The sequence below is a fragment of the Nelumbo lutea genome, chromosome 1 (assembly GCF_056320005.1).
Source record: "Nelumbo lutea isolate HS-2025 chromosome 1, American lotus-T2T, whole genome shotgun sequence".
NCBI classification, from domain to species: domain Eukaryota; kingdom Viridiplantae; phylum Streptophyta; class Magnoliopsida; order Proteales; family Nelumbonaceae; genus Nelumbo; species Nelumbo lutea.
The window spans coordinates 143,719,881-143,740,730 of record NC_142684.1 but is presented as its reverse complement, the minus strand read 5'-3'; the positions used below and the strand labels follow the sequence as shown (position 1 = coordinate 143,740,730).

General features: G+C 39.3%; 1 protein-coding gene and 1 long non-coding RNA gene across 3 annotated transcripts; both read left to right on the top strand.

The window, feature by feature from the left end:
* The first annotated feature begins 2,109 nt into the window (after positions 1-2,109).
* Positions 2,110-3,220, top strand: LOC148878077 (uncharacterized). Its single transcript, XR_016100422.1, has 3 exons — positions 2,110-2,503; positions 2,598-2,701; positions 2,796-3,220. It is a non-coding gene; the product is annotated as an uncharacterized LOC148878077 (long non-coding RNA).
* Positions 3,221-5,415: 2,195 nt separating this feature from the next.
* On the top strand, positions 5,416-19,510 carry EMB3141 (Pentatricopeptide repeat (PPR-like) superfamily protein). 2 transcript variants are annotated; one of them, XM_088948626.1, is made up of 2 exons: positions 5,416-7,867; positions 13,965-15,895. In XM_088948626.1, exon 1 carries the CDS (start codon positions 5,715-5,717, stop codon positions 7,842-7,844), a length of 2,130 nt encoding a protein of 709 aa, XP_088804752.1. In that variant the 5' UTR covers positions 5,416-5,714; the 3' UTR covers positions 7,845-7,867; positions 13,965-15,895. The 2 variants fall into 2 exon arrangements, with proteins under 2 accessions (XP_088804752.1, XP_088804762.1); XM_088948636.1 differs by lacking the exon at positions 13,965-15,895 and adding an exon at positions 18,950-19,510 and having other exon boundaries at positions 5,511-7,867.
* The last annotated feature ends 1,340 nt before the right edge of the window (positions 19,511-20,850 follow it).

Sequence of the window (20,850 nt, the reverse complement as noted above, 5' to 3'; positions counted from 1 at the left end):
TGGGTGCCTTGCCCAAACACCTTGACTTTTAGCAACTAGGCGATTAAACACCCGCCTAGGTGACAAAAATGACAAGGCGGGCGCTTTTTATAATATCGTTTATATTGTTGTATCTTATTAATGTATGTGTTAATACATTTTATTATATGATATATATATATCAATTATATTTTGTTTTAATTTTTTATTATTAAAATTTAAAAGATCAAAGGGTTTTGATAAGAGAAAAAGAAGCAAAGAATGAAAGAAAAGAAAAGAAAGGGGAAAGAATCAATAGGATAATAAAGTTCTTTTTTTTTTTATTTTCTCTCTAATTAAATAAAATAGAAACTCCATCTTGTTTTTTTTTCTATTTTACTTTTTATCTTGAATATTTATCATGTAAAGTTAATAACTCTCTTTAATTGCTAATTAATATGAATTTACTCTATTAAGTATTTATTATGGTAGTAGTATTTTAGAAAATAATGAAATTAATATATGTAAAAGATTTTCCATATTTTTAGAGGAAATTTAATGTTCTTAATAAAGAGAATTGCTATTTTTCAATTAACATACATGCTGAATGGTATATAAAACTAGGAAACTAGTCAAAAGTCAGTTTTTCATATTATAAAATTTTATCACTTAAGCGACTAGGCACCCCAGTGTTGCCCAAAATCGCCTAGATGCCTTGAAATTATGATTAAAAGAAACATTTTTGTTCTAATCAAGGTTTGGCAACTTTTCCCCCAAGTGGGAAAGTTATTTACCACCTAGGAGATGGGTATCACTTTCCCTGGTCCCCACCTAAATCTGAAAAAAAAAACATGAGGTTCTTGGTCAATAGAATCAAAATCCCATAGACCAACTTTCCCCCTCTCAAAATCCAAAAAAAAAAAAAAACGCTCCTGAGTGTTGATTTGGGATAAAATAATCTTTAGTGGAACACATAAACTATGGACCTTGCCATGTTTTCTTTATTGTTGGGTGATATCATGAATTACTTTCGGAGATAAAAGTGGGATTATTGGACAAAATCTCAAGGATCATTTGTTTAGAGCAAATTATCCTTCTCAAATGGAAAATCTTAGTCCTATTGATTGATTAGCTTGGAGCAACTGTTCATACTGGGAATCCAGGTTAGATGAAATGTAAGATGGGCATTCGGTAAGGATCTCAAATATGGGAATTCATTACTTGAGAAACATGTTGTGTTTTCTTTGCCTAGAGAATCCACTTGTGGAGAGAATTTGTATATTTTGCAAGAAAACTTGAGATCAAACTCTCAAGTTTGTTGAAGACCTCTAAACAATTCGAAGCTTTCCTACCTTCTCTATGTATTACAAAAATAGGTTTCTTATGTGTTGGAATCCTTGACACAAATAGAAACAGGATCTTAGAGCTTTGGGTGGTTGCGGGTTTTAACCTCCTTTGTTACAAAAAATGCACGACCTTTTTGGAAAATACAGTCATTTTCCTAGGAGGCAAGGACCGATAAATTGGAGGTCGGATCTCCTAAATCCAGTTTCGTGTATGCTAAGGGTGTACTTCCAATTAGAGAGTTGTATGTCACACTTTGCATGACGCCCTGGCATACATGTGCCAGCTTTCTTAAACGATAACTTCCTCCTTTATTTCTCTTTTATTTATTTATTTTTTTAACTTTAAAACAATGAAAGAAAATTGAGTTAAATATTTAAACACCCCCAAGGTTTAGCAAATGGACAAAAACTGTTTAAGAAATTACTTAACGTACCCCCAACATTTATGATAATAGACAAATGTTACCCTTATCGTCAGCTTCCTATTAAGATCCATCAGCATGTATCACGTGACATTATTATGTTTTTAAAATGCCAAAACTATTCTTTTATGATCGAAAATACCCTTCGGTCTTTGAAATTGGACAAGGATATCCCCTACCATAACTTGTCGCCCTTTACAGGTTTCCTCCATTGACAACATCGACAACCACGACAAGCTGAGAGTTGCAGTGAGGAATCATAGTAGGTTACCTGTGTTGGTGACGGAAACTTGGGTAGGAGCAGCAAGTAAGTGAGGTGGCGTGATAAGGTGTTTCATAGGGGGGTCACCCGACGGTAGGGGAGGGTCACTAGCAAGCGAGGTGGGGTGGGTCACAGTCCCTGCTCTGCAACTGTTTGTCAAAATGTCAGGGGATAGCCTTGTGCGTGTGCAATGCATAACTGGCCCGCCTACACCCACCCACCCACACATGCCTGCTTACACCTGCCTACCCTGCCCACACACGCCCACCTGCGTGCCTACCCCGTCCATCCCCTTGCTCCTGCACACTCCACCTGCTTACCCTTCCCATTCACTTGCCTACCTCGCCCACCCGCACATGCTTGACTTCTTTTTGTTTCTATTTTTTTTAGACATATATTTCAGGTAAATTATGAAGATAAATTGTCCATGCGGATGTGGTGAATGCATTACTATGGAGTCTAGAAATTGGAAATTTGAGAATAATGGGCACAAGTATTATGGATGCCCTTATTATGTGAGTGAATGTAATTGTGTGCATGCAATTTCAATTGCAACGTTGGTGCATACGGATAACTAACAATTGTTATTGGCTTGTTTTACCATACTAGGGACATTAACTGCAACTTCTTCTTATGGATAGATGAGGCGAAAATGTTCCCATGCGAACTTGGCATCTGTCGTGTGTTTTCATCCAAATAACGTAGCTCATATGGTAATCAATTCTAGGTTTGTGCCAAGGCATAGGTAGTGCCTAGCTCATATGGATTTTGTCAAATACATAATTGTGCCTTGGTCTGTTAATGCAGGAGGAAGGAGGGTGTAGGTTTTTTGCTTGGATACATAAGCAAGAAGAACCTAACCAAAGTAGAGAATTCATCGAAGGGGGAGTTTCCACATCATCTTCATGCAAGCTTCATCATCTACGAGATATAGTAGATGAGGTTGAATCGGTGTTGCAATTAGAGAAGGACAAAGTTGGATAGTAAGTCCCAATTGTGTGATAAGGTGTTGAGTTGCATACAAAAGTTGCACATTAAAGATGCGTAATGAAACTTTTTTAGCATTACTTTCATGGTTGTCATATGTAAACACTCCCTTATTTTGGCCTTAACCTTCAATTCAAATGAACTAATGTGTCTAGCTCAATTCAATGTGCTAGATCAAGTTAAATCCAATGTATTAGGTCATAGTCTAAGTACAGGAATATCTCAATCCAATGTGTTAGATCAAGTTAAATCATTTGGGTTAAATGTGTTGAAATTTTAGGGTTGTAACTCATTTGGTTTAGATCAAGTTAAATTAGCAATAACTCAATCCAATGTGTTGGCATCTTACCCTACAACCTTAATCCAACTTGATTAGATGAAATGAAATCAGCAATAGCTCAATCCAATGTGTTGAAATCTTACCCTACAACCTTAAGCCAACCTGATTAGATGAATTGAAATTAGCAATAGCTCAATCCAATGTGTTAGAATCTTACCCTACAACCTTAAGCCAACCTAATTAGATGAATTTAAATCAGCAATAGCTCACCCACAGTGGTGAAATCTTAACTACAACCTTAAGCCAACTTGATTATGATGTTATGTTGGTTGAATTGGATTCAGATTAAAGCTCAACTGTAACCCCAACCCAACTTAACTCCAAGATGGTGACTACATTCCAAGAAGTTGGTTTTATACTTGCTACCAATGGTTAAGTCAAGATGGTAATTACATTGCGGATAGACAATGGTTAAATTACATTTAGGAGGCAAAGTAAAAATATTGATATACCAAAATAATTCATGCTAGTTGGAGTTATAACTAAAGCCTATTTAACCTTAGTCATACCCATCTGATCGTGTACAATGCTTGACTTGGGTCTTAAAGTTTAAGATCTAAAAGTGGCATTCAGATCCACTTTTAAGACATGATCCCAAACGTCTATTACCTCTGAAAAGCAAGTTTTTTAGAGATAAGAGGCAGATTCAGCATTACCAAACTCCGCTTTAGTTGAAAAGCAAAATTGCGTTCGCCACCAAATGCTCCTGATCTCGTGCCCTAATGATTTATGACGAAGAGTTAACGGTAGGGAGGTTTTAAATAGTTGTCTTAAAAAAGTAGGGTAATTTAAGACAATATGTAAGCAATAAGGGTGAGTTAATCAATTAGCTAAAGAGTATATATTGGGCAAATTTCTTAAAGTATCCCTATGGTTTAGCTAATTGACTAACACTAGACTTACTATTTATATATTGTCTTGAAGTACCCCTAAATTTTCTTACAATTGACCAAGTATTCCCCTACTATTAGGGTTCCGTCACAATCTGCTCACATGTCACATCACATGACTGTTATATTTTAACAAAATGACAATAATACATTTTCTTTTACCGGTATTGATTTATCGTTCAGTGCTACGGTGTTTTCAATAGTTTTCTCTCTCTCTTTGGTGAAGTTTAGGATCTAGCTAACATTAGTAAAACGTTTTCAGTGGAAACCGGCCAACATCAAATATTCATAACATTTTAGTATTGCTTCTTCTGTCTACAAGTTTTTTTGAAGTTACCTTGGTTCGACTCAACATGTCATGAATTAATAAATGATGGGTGTAAGGACTAAAAGCACCGACTATGTAAGAAAAGGTGAGGCTAATGAGATTGAGCTAAACTCACGAGGACCATGTAAGAAAATGTCACGTCATAGATTAACAATTGTGTAAAAAAAGGTGAAGCATTTTCAAGCCTTTGATGCTCATTCTACCCAAGAAAGAATAAATGATGTTTGTAAGCGATGAAAAAATCAATTTTTTTTGCAATTAGGCTTCAAATATAAGAAGGCAAGATGGGGTTTTTTTGCTTCTTCTAGGCTTCTGTCGTTAAGCCCTCATTCAAAATTGACAATGTTGTCACACAAAACGTTTAGAATCAAGAAGCTTGTCAAAGAAGATGAGGCAGAATAGGCCTATCCCTCACTGGATCCGTATGAAAACTGACAATATAGAGATAGAGTCAAAGATGGAGACGAAAAACAGAAATGGAAATGGAATCAAGAATGGAGACCGAGAACGGAAAGGAGTCAAAGTTGAGATGGAGACGAAATTGAAGATAAAGACGACAAATGGAGATTGAGATGGAGCAGCGATTTACTTCATTTGGGTTTTATTTTGAAAATTTGAAAAATGGTGGAGGGCAAATTAAACATTTTATTTTTTTTCATTAGCATTTAAGGGCATTGTCAAATTTTTAAAAACAGTAAACGTATTTTAAGGTAATATATAAACAATAAGGACACAATTTGTCTATTAGGTAGTTTAAAAAGTTTAACTTTCTCAATTAACTAAATCAAAAGGGTAGTTTAAGAAATTTTACATGCGGGGGAACGAAGTAAAGATTAGAATGCAAAAAATAAAAATGCGGGCATCAATCCCCGTACCTCTTGCATGCTAATCGAATGCTCTATCATCCGAGCTACATCCTCAATAAGTAATATACATTATTATATAAAGAATAATAAATGACAACTACAGTCGCGTACCCCTCGAGGAAGATCTAAAATGGCGGATCTCTCGATGCCGAAACTTCCTAACGTAAAGACATTCAGATCAAAATGAAAAGAAGACAAGTTAACGCAACAAAACGACATCATACCTTCTCTAATGTCTTCGTATTTCGGCTTTTTCTTGGGAAGGATCAAAGGTACGTTCTCAGTTCATCTTGTTGTTAGCTAGCTAAATCAAAGATGGAAATCCCGCTCTCTCGTTTCCAAAGCATATCACTGGATCAGCTCCAAAGCAGTTCTAGTTCTAGCTTTCCATGCTTCCTTTTGGGTTCTAAAATTTTCACACAAGGAAAGATTTCTTTCTTCTCTGCGTCTGATTTTTTTAAAACCAGAAGAAGCTTTAGGACACTACCTTTTCATTTCAATTGTTATTCTCTTGAACAAGGACTACAACCAAGACCAAAGCCGAAACCCAAGCAAACCACCCAAAATTTGGAGCTAGAGATTCGACCGGAAGAAACCCAGATTAGAAAACTCACTTCAGGACTATGTACTCAGATAGAGAAGCTGGTGTTCTACAAGAGGTACGAAGAGGCACTTGAATTGTTCGAAATATTAGAATCCGAGGGTGAGTATTACGTTGAACCTAGCACGTATGATGCTCTAGTGGACGCGTGTATTGCTAAGAAGTCAATTCGAGGTGTAAAAAAAGTCTTCAATTACATGACAGAGAGCGGGTTTCAACCAGATCAGTACATGAACAATAGGGTTTTGCTCATGCACGTAAAATGTGGAATGATGATTGATGCACGACGATTATTTGAAGAAATGCCTGAACGAAATATTGTGTCATGGAACACAATTATAGGTGGGCTTGTTGATTCGGGGAATTTCATAGAGGCCTTCCAATTGTTTTTGCTCATGTGGCGAGAGTTTTCCGATGCTGAGTCCCGCATGTTTGCCACAATGATTCGGGCTTCTTCTGGTTTGGGACTTGTTTCTGCAGGGAAGCAATTACACTCCTGTGTGCTGAAGATGGGAATAAGTGGGAATATTTTTGTTTCTTGTGCTTTGATTGACATGTATAGTAAATGTGGGAACATCGAAGATGCTCAATTTGTTTTTGATGAGATGCCGGAGAAGACAGTGGTTGGATGGAATACGATTATAGCAGGGTATGCCCTTCATGGTTATAGTCAGGAAGCCCTGAATTTGTATTATGAGATGCGAGATTCGGGTGTAAAGATGGACCACTTTACTTATTCAATAATTATTAGAATATGTTCTCGGTTAGGTTCACTAGAACATGCTAAACAAGCTCATGCAGGATTAGTCCGTCATGGATTTGGGTTAGATATAGTAGCTAACACAGCGCTGGTGGATTTTTACAGAAAATGGGGTAGGATTGAAGATGCTCGGCATGTTTTTGACAAGATGCCTCGTAAGAACATTATTTCTTGGAATGCTTTGATTGCCGGATATGGTAACCATGGCCAGGGAGTTGAGGCTATTGAAATGTTTGAACAGATGCTTCGTGAGGGAATGGTCCCCAACCATGTCACCTTTCTTGCTGTTTTGTCTGCTTGTAGTTATTCAGGTTTATCAGATGAAGGGTGGAAAATTTTTGAGTCAATGAATAGGGTCTACAAGATCAAGCCTAGAGCGATGCATTATGCATGTATGATTGAGCTTTTAGGACGGGAAGGGCTCTTGGATGAAGCCTTTGCATTGATAAGAGGTGCTCCCTTTACTCCTACTATGAACATGTGGGCGGCACTGTTGACAGCCTGTCGGGTCCACAAGAATGTAGAGCTTGGAAAATATGCTGCTGAAAAGCTTTATCAGATGGAACCTGAAAAGCTTAGTAATTATATTTTGCTTTTGAACATATACAATAGTTCTGGGAGATTGAAGGAAGCTGCTGCAGTTGTTCAGACATTGAAAAGAAGGGGCTTGAGAATGCTTCCTGCATGCACTTGGATTGAAATCAAGAAAACATCACATGTTTTTCTTTCTGGAGATAGATCTCATGCACAATCAGAAGAGATTTATAAAAAATTAAATGAACTAATGTTGGAGATAGGGAAGCATGGTTATATTCCGGAGAAGAAATCTTTGCTTCCTGATGTTGATGAACAAGAAGAGAGGATTTTGTCTTACCACAGTGAGAAGTTAGCTATTGCTTTTGGGATCATCAGTACACCAGATTCAACGTCTTTGCAGATTGTGCAGAGCCATCGGATCTGTGGTGATTGCCATAATGTAGTTAAATTGATAGCCATGGTTACCAGACGGGTAATAGTCATCAGAGATGGTAGCCGTTTTCACCATTTCAAAGATGGGACTTGTTCTTGTGGGGATTACTGGTGATCGTACAAATACTTCATTGTGAGGTAAAGATTCTTTTCATCAAGTAAATTAATATGCTTCTTGGTCAATGAAAATATAATCTTACTATCATAGTTCATAGATGCACTTCGTATTTTTATAAAGTTATGAATAGAAATACAGAAATCCTTTCTTTCTAAATCTCTGCAAATTTGTACTTTGCTTAGTCATTTTCAGATGGATGATATAGGTTTTTACTCCATCAAGTGTTTATGCTCTTAGAATTATGTGCGTGTGTTGAAAAAGGATGTCTGATATCACCAGATGTAAATGATTAATCTCATCTCTTTAGAAGAATAGACTTACACTGGTTTTTTATGCAATGAATAATTTGTTGGGTCCTCTTCTTCCCTGTAATGAAGTGGCATCGTTGTTCATACAGATGGCAGTTAACATATGTTTTAACTGTTAATAACTCTCATTACAAAAACTTATTCAAAACAGGAAAAAAAAATCTCATTACAAAATGTAGAACTATTAATAGGACATATCTATCTTTCTGTTGATCAAAAAAGGGCATATCTATCTTTGATGCCAGACTTGGAATGGGGAAGCTGCCCCTTTTCGGTCTGGTGCTTATTTTGTGTCATTACTGCACATTAAGGCTGTGTTTGGTTTGAAGGAAAAAGTAGGGAAAGGAAAGGAAAGGTAGGGAAACGTTTACAAACTTTGTATGGGTTTCCCTACCTTTCCTTTATTTTCCTCACCTTTTCCTTCAAACCAAACATAGCCTTAGCTTCTTTTTCTGGTATTGTTATCACTTACCAACTTTTTTTTTGGAAAAAGGTAATGTAAGTTTATTCATCATAAGCGAAAGAAGGCTGCAATTCAGACCCAAGAAGGCAGTCTGAAAAGCAACCAAAATTACAACCTCCCCCAGGAGCAAGACTGAAACAAAACAGACATACTAAGATCTCTGAATTCCCCAGATATGGAAATCCAAGAGATCAACTTGCTCACGGCTCTCTGAATTACATGATCAACATCCTTATACCTATTACAAAAGATTCTACTATTCCTTTCAGCCCAAATGGACCACACAGGATTGCATTTGGAATTGTCTTCCACATTAGCTTCCCTCTCTTACTAAGACCTTTCAGCTTCCAGGAACACAAGTGATCCTTAAGTGATCTCGGAAAAACCCAGTTAGCACCCAGAGCTTTAAGAAAATGCAGCCAAATCTGAAGAGAAAATGGACAATGAAGACAAAGGTGCTCCGTAGATTCTTCAGCGGTCCCACAAAGCACACAACTTGAATCCAGAATTGGAATACCCCTTCTCAACAAGTTAGACCTGAAAAGACATTTATCAAGGGCCATCGTCCAGACCAGAAAGTTGGCTTTTGAAGGGCTCAGAAGGTTCCAAATCTGCCCAGCAGGGAATTCAGAACCTCCCACATTATCTAACTTATCAGCCATGGGTTTCACAGAAAACACCCCATCCGATTCCCAATCAAACAAATTCCTCCTTAAGAGAGGGGACCAAGACACTGAATTCTCATTCAATGATAAGTAATCAGCCACAGTAGCCTCCTGATTGATTGCACATCTGAAAAGGTGAGGGAAGGAACTAGCAAGGGGGCTGTCTAAACACCATTTGTCTTTCTAGAATTTTGTTCTATTTATTTTTCCCACACACACTGAAATCCCTTCCCCAAAGATAGAAAAGTACCTCATAATTCCTTTCCAGAGAGAGTTGCCCCAATTTGGAGGGGGATCTCTTGTTCTCCAATTTCCCCAATCAACCCCATATTTTTCAGCAATGAGAGATCTCCACCACGCATTCCTTTCAACTGAGAACCTCCAAATCCATTTGCATAAGAGAGAAGAATTAAAATTCTTCAATTTCCTGATTCCTAGACCGCCTTCCGCTTTAGGAAGACAAACTTGGTCCCAATTAACTAGATGGACCTTATTGTCCTGCTCCCAACCTCTCCAAAGGAATTTTCTCTGAAGTTGTTCCAACCTTTTAGCCACACCAACTGGGATAGAGATAAGGGATAAAAAATAAGTTGGAAGGTTTGAGAGTGTACTTTTGATCAAGGTTACCCTTCCACCAAAAGAAAGGTATTTTGCCTTCCAAGATGCTAGCTTTCTCTCCATTCTCTCAATGACAGGATCCCAGATCGAGGAAGAGAGCCAGTTAGTCCCCAAAGGGGGACCCAAATACTTCACAGGAAGATAATCAATCTTACATGCCAAGACCTCAGCACATTCCTCTAAATTATCAACCGGCCCCACTGGTATGATAGAGCTTTTGTTCAAGTTCACCTTCAGACCAGACACCACTTCAAACCATATTAAAATACCAAGAATGAGATTCAATTGGGACGGAGAAGCATCCAAGAAGCACAATGTATCATCAGCAAACTGGAGAATATTAACCTTCTCTCCTCCCGGGCAGATAGCAAAGCCTTCCCAACTCCCATCATCAGCTGTTCTTTTACAAAACGGGTCAGAATTTCCATTACACATATGAAAAGCAAAGGAGACAGAGGGTCCCCCTGCCTCAGCCCCCTAGAACTATCAAAAAAACCTGACGATTGGCCATTGATCAACACTGAGAACTTAGGAGAGGACGTACAAACTTTAATGCAATTCCTCCACTTCTGCCCAAAATTCATATGGTGCAGGACTGAGTCAATACACCTCCAGTTAACATGATAATATGCCTTCTCAATGTCCAATTTGCAAATTAAACCTGGAACTCCCTCTCTTCTTCTTAAGTGAATTAATTCATTAGCAATGAGGACTGAATCAAGCATCTGTTTACCAGGAACAAAGGCACTTTGATTGTTAGAGATGACACTTTCAATCACTCCTTTCATTCTCTCAGCTAGGACTTAAACCAAAATCTTATAAAAACTGTGAAGGAGGCTGATTGGCCCGAAATCTCTCACATTAACCGCCCTTTCAATTTTAGGGATAAGAGTGATGAAGGTAGCATTCAAACTTCTCTGGAGGGAGGCATTCTCTTGGAAAGCCTGAAACACATTCATGATGTCTTGCTTAACCATAACCCAGCATTTGATGTAAAACAAATTAGTAAGGCCATCCGGGCCAGGTGATTTATCAGCCGCCAACAAGAGAATGGCTGATTTAATTTTCTCCTCCGAAAAAGGCCTTTCAATAAACAACATTTGCTCTCCACTTAGCTGTTTAAAAGGAAGGTTTCTGGGAAAGGGTCTACGAGCCCAAGATTCTGTATAGAGATGTTTATAAAAACTTATTGCCACCCTCTTTATATCCGCATCAGAGCTCCCAATCTTGTCTTCCCATTCCAGCTTAGAAATAGAAGATGCCCTCAACCTGGCATTAGCCATTTTATGAAAAAATTGGGTATTTCTGTCCCCCTCTTTCAGCCACCTCACTTTAGCTCATTGTCTCCACTTGATTTCATCCTCCACTGCCAACTTTATCACTTACGAACTTTATTCCATAAATATATTTATTTGCAGTCAACTTTATTGACATCTTTTATTTACTCATACAAATATAGAATCCCTAGGTGGCACATCATTTCTTTCAAGAATATTTGATTCTTGATATTTCTTTGGAACCTCCAAAATCTTTTCATCAATGACATTTGCCTCCATTTCCTTCCATCAGTATTCTCTGGCAGCTCAATCCGTGGAACATACCTGATGAGGGCAGATTTGGCCCTCTAGTGAAATTGTGACACGTCGCACCTCGTGAAAACTAGGCGACACCTAGGCAACATTTACCAAGTTGGTGTCCCACCCGGGCACCAGCCTGGTGTGCGGCCTGTACGCGGCCTGTGCACTGCTTGGCGCACGGCTTGCACGTGGCCTGCGCACTGCCTGGCGCGGCCTGCGCGACCTGGCCGACCTGGATCAACTTGGCACATGATCCGACCTGACCGACCTAGCCGACTTGGATCAGCCCGGCACATGATCCGACCTGGCCGACCTAGCTAACCTGGATCAGCCTGAAACACGACCCGACCTGGCTGACCTGGCAATCCATAAGACGCCCATTGATAAACTCGGCGTGCATACCCCACGAGCTCGGTAGCTCACCAAGGAGCTCGCCAAGTAGCTAGGCAGCTCTCCAAGGGGCTTGCCACCAAGGAGCCAGGCAGCTCGGCAGAGCTTGCCACAAGCAGCTCGGCATAGCCCAAGGAGCTCGGCATAGCTCCTTCGGGCAGTTCGCCACTTGTAGGGTAGCTCGGTACAGAAGAGCAGTTTGGCGTATCACAGGAAGATCTCCTGCTTGACAACCATACCTGACTGATCTGGAGACTCGCGCCCACGTCTCTCGCCAGGCGGCACCTTGCCTGGCAGAGCCGTACTCTGCAACAGTTGCCTGCACCCGTCGCCTCAGCTCTGACAGCGACGACTGCGGCAAAGAGACAGAGGCGGTTGTACCTGACTTGACAGAGGCGGTCATGCCTGATTTGACAGGACACTGCTATATAAGGACTCCAACCCCAAAGGCAAGGGGGAGGGGTAGAGAAGGAAAAAATGGAGGTAATCCCTGCTCTCTAGCTCTCTCATTCCTCTAATATCATCTTCAAGCTCTCGACAATTAGAGTGCTAACTTAGGCATCGGAGAGTCCCCATCGGGTAAATACCCCCGGGCCCCCTGGTTCAGTTCTCGCAGGTTCCTCAGCTCCCGCCGCCTACAAAGAGGAGGAAAAGATGGAGTTCTCGCAGGTCCCTCTGCTCCCGCCGCCTACAAAGGAGAGGAGATCACCTCATGCAGAGGGTAGTTGGGTTGCGCTACACAAGGGAGCTCCACCATCCTCTTGAGTTATAGGCCGCCTAGGAGCAGGTCAAATGACGAGCCACCAAGGTAGCTCACCACCAGGGAGCTCAGTATAGCTCTCCCCCGGGCAGTTCGCCATCAGGGAGTTCGGCGTAGCTCTCCCCAGCTCGACGTAGCTCTCCCCAGCTCGGCATAGCTCTCCCCCAGGCAGTTAGCCATCAGGGAGCTCGTCACCAAGCAGCTCACCACCAGGTAGCTCGTCACCAAGTAGCTCGTCACCAGGTAGCTCATCACCAGATAGCTTGTCACCAGTTAGCTCACCACCAGGTAGCTCGTCACCAGGTGCCACCACCAGGGAGTTCGTCACCAAGTAGCTCACCACCAGGCAGTTCACCACCAGGGAGCTCCACCATCCTCTCCTGGGAGCAGGTCAAATGACGAGGCACTTAGCCAAAAAAAAATGATACATCACAAAAAATGATACGTGACCAGAACCGGTTACATCAATACCCATATGCCCACCAGGAGCTACTTCTCAAGTTCATTCCTTTGGATTCTCGTTGATATCTCCATAGCCCACTGATCTCCTGACCTTCTGTTTTCCAGACATACTTGAGTTTTATGTATATCACCAGGTTTAGAAGCAGTAGTGTTATGATGTTCTAAAGTCTCTATTAGAGTAAGCTTCCAATATAATTCTCAGGAAATCTTGGCCTTATCCTAAACACTTCCACTTTTAGACAGGCGGAATGAGATGGGGTTACGCCTGTAATGGCATGTCAATTTCGGCTACATTATGATAGAAATACTAACCATACTTTAAACTTCGCTCACTAATGTTCTATTTTATCTTTTAATATTTTTTGCTTTTTTTTTGGTATTTTGCCTTTTATTTCTGATGCAAATGAGCAACCACCATTTAGACAATCAACAGGTATACTTTGTGAAATCAATATCCGCTGGCTTGCAGCTACTTTTGACAGGATCAGAGCCACATCTGCTACGTCTATGGTTAGATGCAACTCACACTTGATCAAATTTAGTAATGAACACAAAGCACGAATAATAAAATGGATAGATCATCTAGGTATCTATTAGCCACGAGAAAAAACCAGATAGTAGATAATAATTGGTGCGAAACCTACTGTCAAATCTAATGAACTAAATTGATAACCAATAGAAAGTATGGACACTTGTGAAATGCTTCGACAACTATAAGATAAAACTTGCTTCTAATCTTCTCGTATGTTGTGAACTCGTGTAGAGTAAATTGTGAACATGTCCACATCTTTTTATTGCTTCTTATGAAGCTGAGGTTCTCTTTTTGGTACTTGTTGGCATTCCCCGAATGAAATTGCTTCTCCATTTGTATCAGGTTCTCTTTGCTTACCCTCTGACACTAAGAGAAGAAACCTCTTCCTCTTGTGGAACGTGAGGAAATATACATCTGGTTGACCTTTATGTTGTAACACATTCTCATTAGTTGTTACAAAAGGAGAGGTTAGATTAACACTTTGATTGATATTGATCAAATAATTGTCCTATATAGAGATGAATACCCTTCCAGTTCTGGATGGAGTGCCCTGTAGAGAATGTACAGGGTCCGAGCTCATTCTCCCAAGGTTCAGTCAAGCTATTAACTTGGTTAGTGGCTCCCAGAAATTTGATGCATTCTATGCTAGTAGATGGAGCTTTTTTAGTTTCCAACTGTGGAATTATTTTGGTATTCTCAAACCCCAGCGTAGTATAGATGGTGAATTGATTTGGGAAAATATGTTGGCAAGAGATATTGGCACTTCAGAGCCTCAGATTAGTTCATAATCTATAGGTGATAAAAGGATTTGCAAATGGTGATTGTATGGATGACGGTACAGAGCGGCCTTCTCCCCGACTTTGGATCATAGCATCTGATCATTTGTTTTTCGTTGGTTCCACGATATTCCAATTCATCGATTCTCAAGAGAGGAGCAGGAAAATTAGCTTCTATATCTTTATTAAGGTTCATCTCAGCCTGAAATACGTTGCTGCTAAAGTTACAAATGGTGATAGTTTATCATAGGAGGAAAGATCACTTCCTATTTTCTTACACTACTTTTGACATGAAGTAGCGCTAGTGGAGAAACCTTATGCACAAGCCAAAGAACTGAAGGGACTTTGTCATAATTCCTGTGGAACAGCCACCACCATGCATTGAAATATTTTTCAAGCCAAAGAACTGTCTACCCTGTTTTCTGCTTCGGTTGCTCAGCTACTCGTCCATGTATACATTGTAGTGCCCATAGTTCTCGACCTATTTGAGGCAGGTAAACTTGTGTGAGAAGTGGGAGTTCGCAACATATATAGGGCAACTATTACCAAACACACTTGGTCAAGCATAACGAAAGTATTTTGCAACGGGAAGCTACTACTTGGAAGAGAAAAACTGAACAAATAAAACTAGAATTACCTGAGCATTTGATCGCCTCCTATTCAACTCCTGTGTCCTAGCTTTGTTTGATACTGAATTGGGTGAATAGAGCATCCTCTACATCAAATATAGAAGTTGACATATTAGGAAGAGCATCAGACGAGAAAACCAGTTGAACAAAAGGAGATGTATTGCATATTAATGACTGATACCAGAAGTTGCAAGGCAAACCTTCTCTTTAGTGGAAAGCATTTGTTTCTTTGAAGCTTTTGGTCTAAAATCGAAAACATCATGGAGAAATGGGTTATTCTGTGATTCAACAGGTTACAGATGATTGATGAATACCTGCTTCAAGGCTGGAAGTCTCTAGGAGAAAGGGGAAATTTGTAGAAGCCCTAGGAATAACTTACCAGCATGTGAGTTTGAAATCCACCTCCAAGAAAGCTTCTGAACATATTTACCTAAGAGAATGGCATACTGTTGTTTTTAGCTATAACAATGAAAGAGGAGAAGAACCAGTCTTCTTTTTGTTACCAAAAGAAGCATGCCTACCTGGATTGACTGCGCCCATGTTGTTACAGTCAAAGAATCAGAATTACTTAACTTCAAAGATATGTTGGGTCCACTACCATCCTGTTTAATACATTACAATTGAATTCCATCCATACAGTAGGAAGGTATCAAAGTTATTAAGAACACCATGTTCCAACAATTGTATGTGTGGAAAAATCTAAATTCACCATGGTCCACATGTTCAGATAGGGGAGGCCATGTGTGCAATTGTACCTATGAGTATTCATTTACAAATGGAACAGAGAATGATAATAATCAAGTTTACCAGCCACCAAAGTTGGAACTAAAAGGACAGAGATAAACTATCACCAACCTCTATGAAGTCCAAGATATCATTGAAAAAGTTGCGTTGGCTATTGAGTTCTTTCTTTGAGGTTCCCTTGCCACCAGCCTCAATAGACAAATCTCTCATTTGGTCAACAACATCATCACAGGTACTTTGAGAGACCATATTCCCACTCACTGTGGTTAATATGGATTCATTATAGTCTAAATCTCTGCAATCAGAACTCAAATTCTCAAAGATAATGGCAATTCCTTCTCCAACAGCAAGCCTGACTGACCTGTCTTCCATAGTTAGAAGTTGGGGCCAAGCCTCAAAATATCTGAAACCAAAGAAACTGACTTAAACTACAAGTTATTACTTATATATATTAATGTCAGATAATTACACTGGAAAGCCTTTCCACTTACTCTTCCAAGAGATTGTCATCAAACCATTCTTTAGATAATGTAGTTAAAAGAAAGGCGCAACAAGTTAAGGCTGATGCCCTAACTTCATTAGTTGGTTCTGAAATACCAGAGGCCTACAATTCAATACAAGAACCAAGGATGGAAAAAAGTGAGAGAAGTAGAAAAATAGAACGACTCCATTACAAGTACAGATCATAGAGTGCTTACAGTTTCCTCATCCGAGTTTTCATCCATATTGTGCGAACCAATTTGCCATATAAGAGTGAGTGCGTTAGTAGTATCTTCCTCATTCCCAGCAGTGAATGTTAAAATTGCAATAGATTTCAGTGCCTGCATGTTTTGAACTATTAAACAAGAAGAGAACCGGATTTTTCCATTTTCTAGACTAGTTGTAAAGATAGGGCCACATGCTCAGTGTCATACAAAAATTGTTTCCATTCAATCTAATATACAAAAATAAGTGATTAGGACACCCGTTTACCTTTGCATTTGAAGTTATACTATTTATTATATAGACCAATCAATGATTTGCAGTGATTTTTTGCTATTGCCATTATTAAGCATGTTGAATCAATACGGGGGTAACTCCTGAGGATATGAAAGAAGTACGAACAAAAGAGGGTGTTTGTCTGTTAACCAATTTGTCATCAATAAAATGATCGAAGATTAGATTTTGAAATTAAGTTTGAAAATCCCAAAATATAGCAAATGAGAGCTTTAAGATAGCAGACTAGTGGGAATGGATGTTCCATGTGGCTCCTTTTGAAGATAGGTTTATACATCAGCACAGAAGAAATCCTTCAACAGTGGCTGATTAGAATAATAAAATTTACAGGGTTACTCTTTGTGCTTCTCCTTTTTTCACTTCCCACTATTTAGAGAAGTAGGCAGTATAAGCTTTTAACTCTTCCAAAATTTTCCTGCTGAAAATGTATAAGCTAGTTTACATAGAATTGTATTATGTATATAATATCACCAGCATTTTATTGTTCTTCAGAACTTGGCAGCAGTATGATACTATGATGTAAAAATTCATCAAACAGTTAAAAAATAGATAATGAAAGAGAGAAGAAATCCTATATGATCAAATGGTATAATAAATTGAATGAAGGATGAAGAGTACATAAAAGAGCAATCCAACGTGAAAGTAATCTAATCATATAGTATACCGAAATGCGACTAGCCTCATCCAGGCTCTGTTTAGATATGCGGCTTAGATGAATAAATGATTCTTTGAAAATCATATTTGCTAATTTACTCTCACCAGCACTGATTCCAAGCAAGCCTACAACAACATTCCCCTCACTAGTCACATTTCTCAAATAGTATATGTATCTATACATTTATATTATATATACTATGGCTATGTTTGGTTTGAAGGAAAAGGTGGAGAAACCTATATTTTGTAAAGGCTTCCCTATCTTTCCCCTCCTTTCCCTACCTTTTCCACAGCCTAAGAGAAAGAAGCCAGTCATGCTTCCTTAATTCTTACCCAGTGTGCGAGCAGCTAATGGAATTTCAGAAGCAGAACCTTTTCTGAAAATAGATAGGCATTGGCGAAGTATGGTCTCGCCCCTGTATTGATTTAGAGAAGGAAGGAAAAGAGAGAGAGAGATACAATCACCAAACTGATATTTGAGGCTATCTATATATCAATGAAACTTCCTGTGACAGTTCATTTCATGGGCCTTACTTGCTCATCACAAAATCTAGCTGCAACTTGCTTGTTAGTGCCTTCGAAAGTATATCAAGTCCTTGTTCCCTGGTTGATGACCTATTTTATGAATGTGAAAAAGCAATCTTAGCCCACTTCACTTAGGGAAATATGAATTTAAGAGTAGAATTGATATAGGCTACGGTCCTTGGACCTTGCCAACAATAGAATTTAAGATTAAAGGTTCAATGCCATACTGCTACCCACCATCACCAACAAAATTAATACAGCTTCTCGGCTTGGGTCACAAGATGAGATGGGCTGGGCTGGGCCATGATGGTTGTAAATGTTATGTGTTGGTTTATGGGCTGGGACGAGACGGGTGGCTGTGTCTCTATCATAAATGTCTACTCTGACTAATGGTCGTGACTTGCTCGTATAGTAGTAGTGTAGCTTTAGCCTTTAGCTTGTACCTCTTTTCATAAAGCATATCCAGGACATCCTCAATATCGGGCTTCTCTCCCCGAACTTGAGCGACAGCTTCATGAGATAGCGACTGTTGTCCGTCTGAAGACTCGGCTGTGGAAATGGTGCTGACTGTATCATCACCGTCGTCATCTTCCGTCTCGGCGCCTTTCACCGTCTGCCGTTTATTTTTACCTACACAGGCCAGTATTCAAATTTCTTCAGCAGTTGCTTTGCCACTCTGCAACAAATGCTTGATAACAACAACAGCAATAAAAATAACGAGAAACTTTAGAATCCAAAAAGGATTTGCAGAAAACAATTCACCTCTACCCATATTTGCTATTTGTTGTTGAATCTAAGCTTTAACCCTTATTTCGTTAGTTTGTGCTTGTGTGTATGAGAGAGAGAGAGAGGGGTTCTGATTTCTGAAGTCTGAACCTCAACCGACAGTGGAAAATATGGACTCCAGTAGTGAGGCTATTCGGTGAGCCAGTGAGCTCCTGATTCACTCTACTCATGCAATTGACGTGCCTTCTTTTCTTTCTTACATATCTACGTTGTGCAGTCCTTACAAGTGGCACACGTGTGGATGGTATAGAGGGTGGAATGGTCGTGACTCATGAACCGGGAAATCCCAAAGCCCGAGATCGGCTTCCCGCTTTCATTAACAGCTGTACCCATTAGCAATTGGGATCTGCTCCTCAAGCGTTCCTCACGGTTCCACAAGTCACACGGACCTCACAGCCACATTCCACCGTGTATCATGAATTTGGAATATCTCCCATTCCATGAATAATAAATTAATCGTTATGTGAAGAGCATATTCGGACTTCTCTGTGTTTGCCTCTCTGTCCAAGAGGCCCCCACACAACAACAAAAACCTGGTCGATGGTCAGTCACGTAGCAGCTTACATGGCAGTATAGTGGGTCCAGATGAGTTTTGAAGACAGGAACTTAGAACGTAGGCTGGGGAACATCTTCCATATTTCACAGTATTCATATGAAGATGTTTTCAATACACCGTGGGATATGGCTGTGAAGTGTAAACATTATTTAAAGAATTGATGTTAGGATTGTGTCTTATTTTATAATTGTTAGATTAATTTTAATTTAAATGTTGGTTTGTTCATTCTTTAGGTTAAAGAGATTTTACATATAAAAATTTTCCTTTATATGTAGGAATAAAGTATTTTTATTTTTAAAGAGGTGTGAGAGAAAAATATAGTGTTTCTGGTGTGAGAGTGGGTTTTTCTCTTGTTTTTGTTTTTTGGGTTGAGAGGAAAGGGAGAACGGGTGTATAAGGGTTAAGGTTGGTTTGGGTTGCAAGTCACAAGGTACTTGTATTGTTTATCAATTTTCTTTCATAGTCAAGAACATGTTTTATCTCTTTTGTGGACGTAGGCGGTAAGGCCAAATCACGTAAACCTTGGTGTTCTTTGTGACGCACTTGGATTTCACCATTTTTGTTGCCATTATATTTCTCATGGTTGCTATTTCAAATACCTTGTGATTTTATACTACGGGTGGTTGTTGCGAGGCCCCTAACAAAGTGGTATCAGAGCTCCCAGGTTATTGCTTACAAGGTGCTTATAAAATTGTTTGAGAAATAATAGCAACAAAATGTACAAGTTCTCAGTTCTATATTGAGAGGTTTATGGCAAAGACAGTTTTATCCTATGGAAAAGAAGGGTAAATGATGTTCTGGTTCAATAAGATTTGGCTAGAGCATTGAAGGAAAAGAATGGAAAGCCACAAGACATGAATGATGCTGATTGGGAGGACGTTGAGTCAAGGTGTGTTACTACGATTTAATTGCTCTTGGCTGAAACATTATGTGTAATGTTATGGAGGAAGATTCTATATCGGAATTGTGGGATAAATTGGAGAAGCTTTATTTAGGAAAAAGCTTAATTACAAAGCTATATCTGAAGCGGTAGTTGTATACACTGAAGATGTAAGAAGGTGAGAATCTCTTGTAACACCTAAATGTATTTAAGAGTATTTTAGACTAACTAGGGAAAATTGATGTCAAGGTAGAGGAAGAAGATAAGGCCCTTTTACTTCTTACCTCATTTCCTGATTTATATGAAAACAGGGTGACAACATTGTTGTACGGGAAAGATATAGTGAAGCTGGAAGAAGCTACCACATCTCTTCTATCCAATGAGGTTTGGAGAAAGCCCAAGTATGAGAATGGGCATGACTCTACATTGATTATACTGGGAATGGATCGAAAAGAAATGTCGTCTAACAAGGGGTCTAAGAGTAATAAATCTAAATCTAAGGTCAGGGAAAATGGCAAAGTATAGTGTTACAGATGCAAAAAATTTGGTCACATAAAAATAGGCTGTCCTACACGAAAAAGAAGTGGGGATGAACATGAAAGCATGACAATTGCATCTTATGATGATGGAGATGTTCTCACAGTCTCCAAAGGTATGTGCAATTTTTTCTCCAAATGAGTGG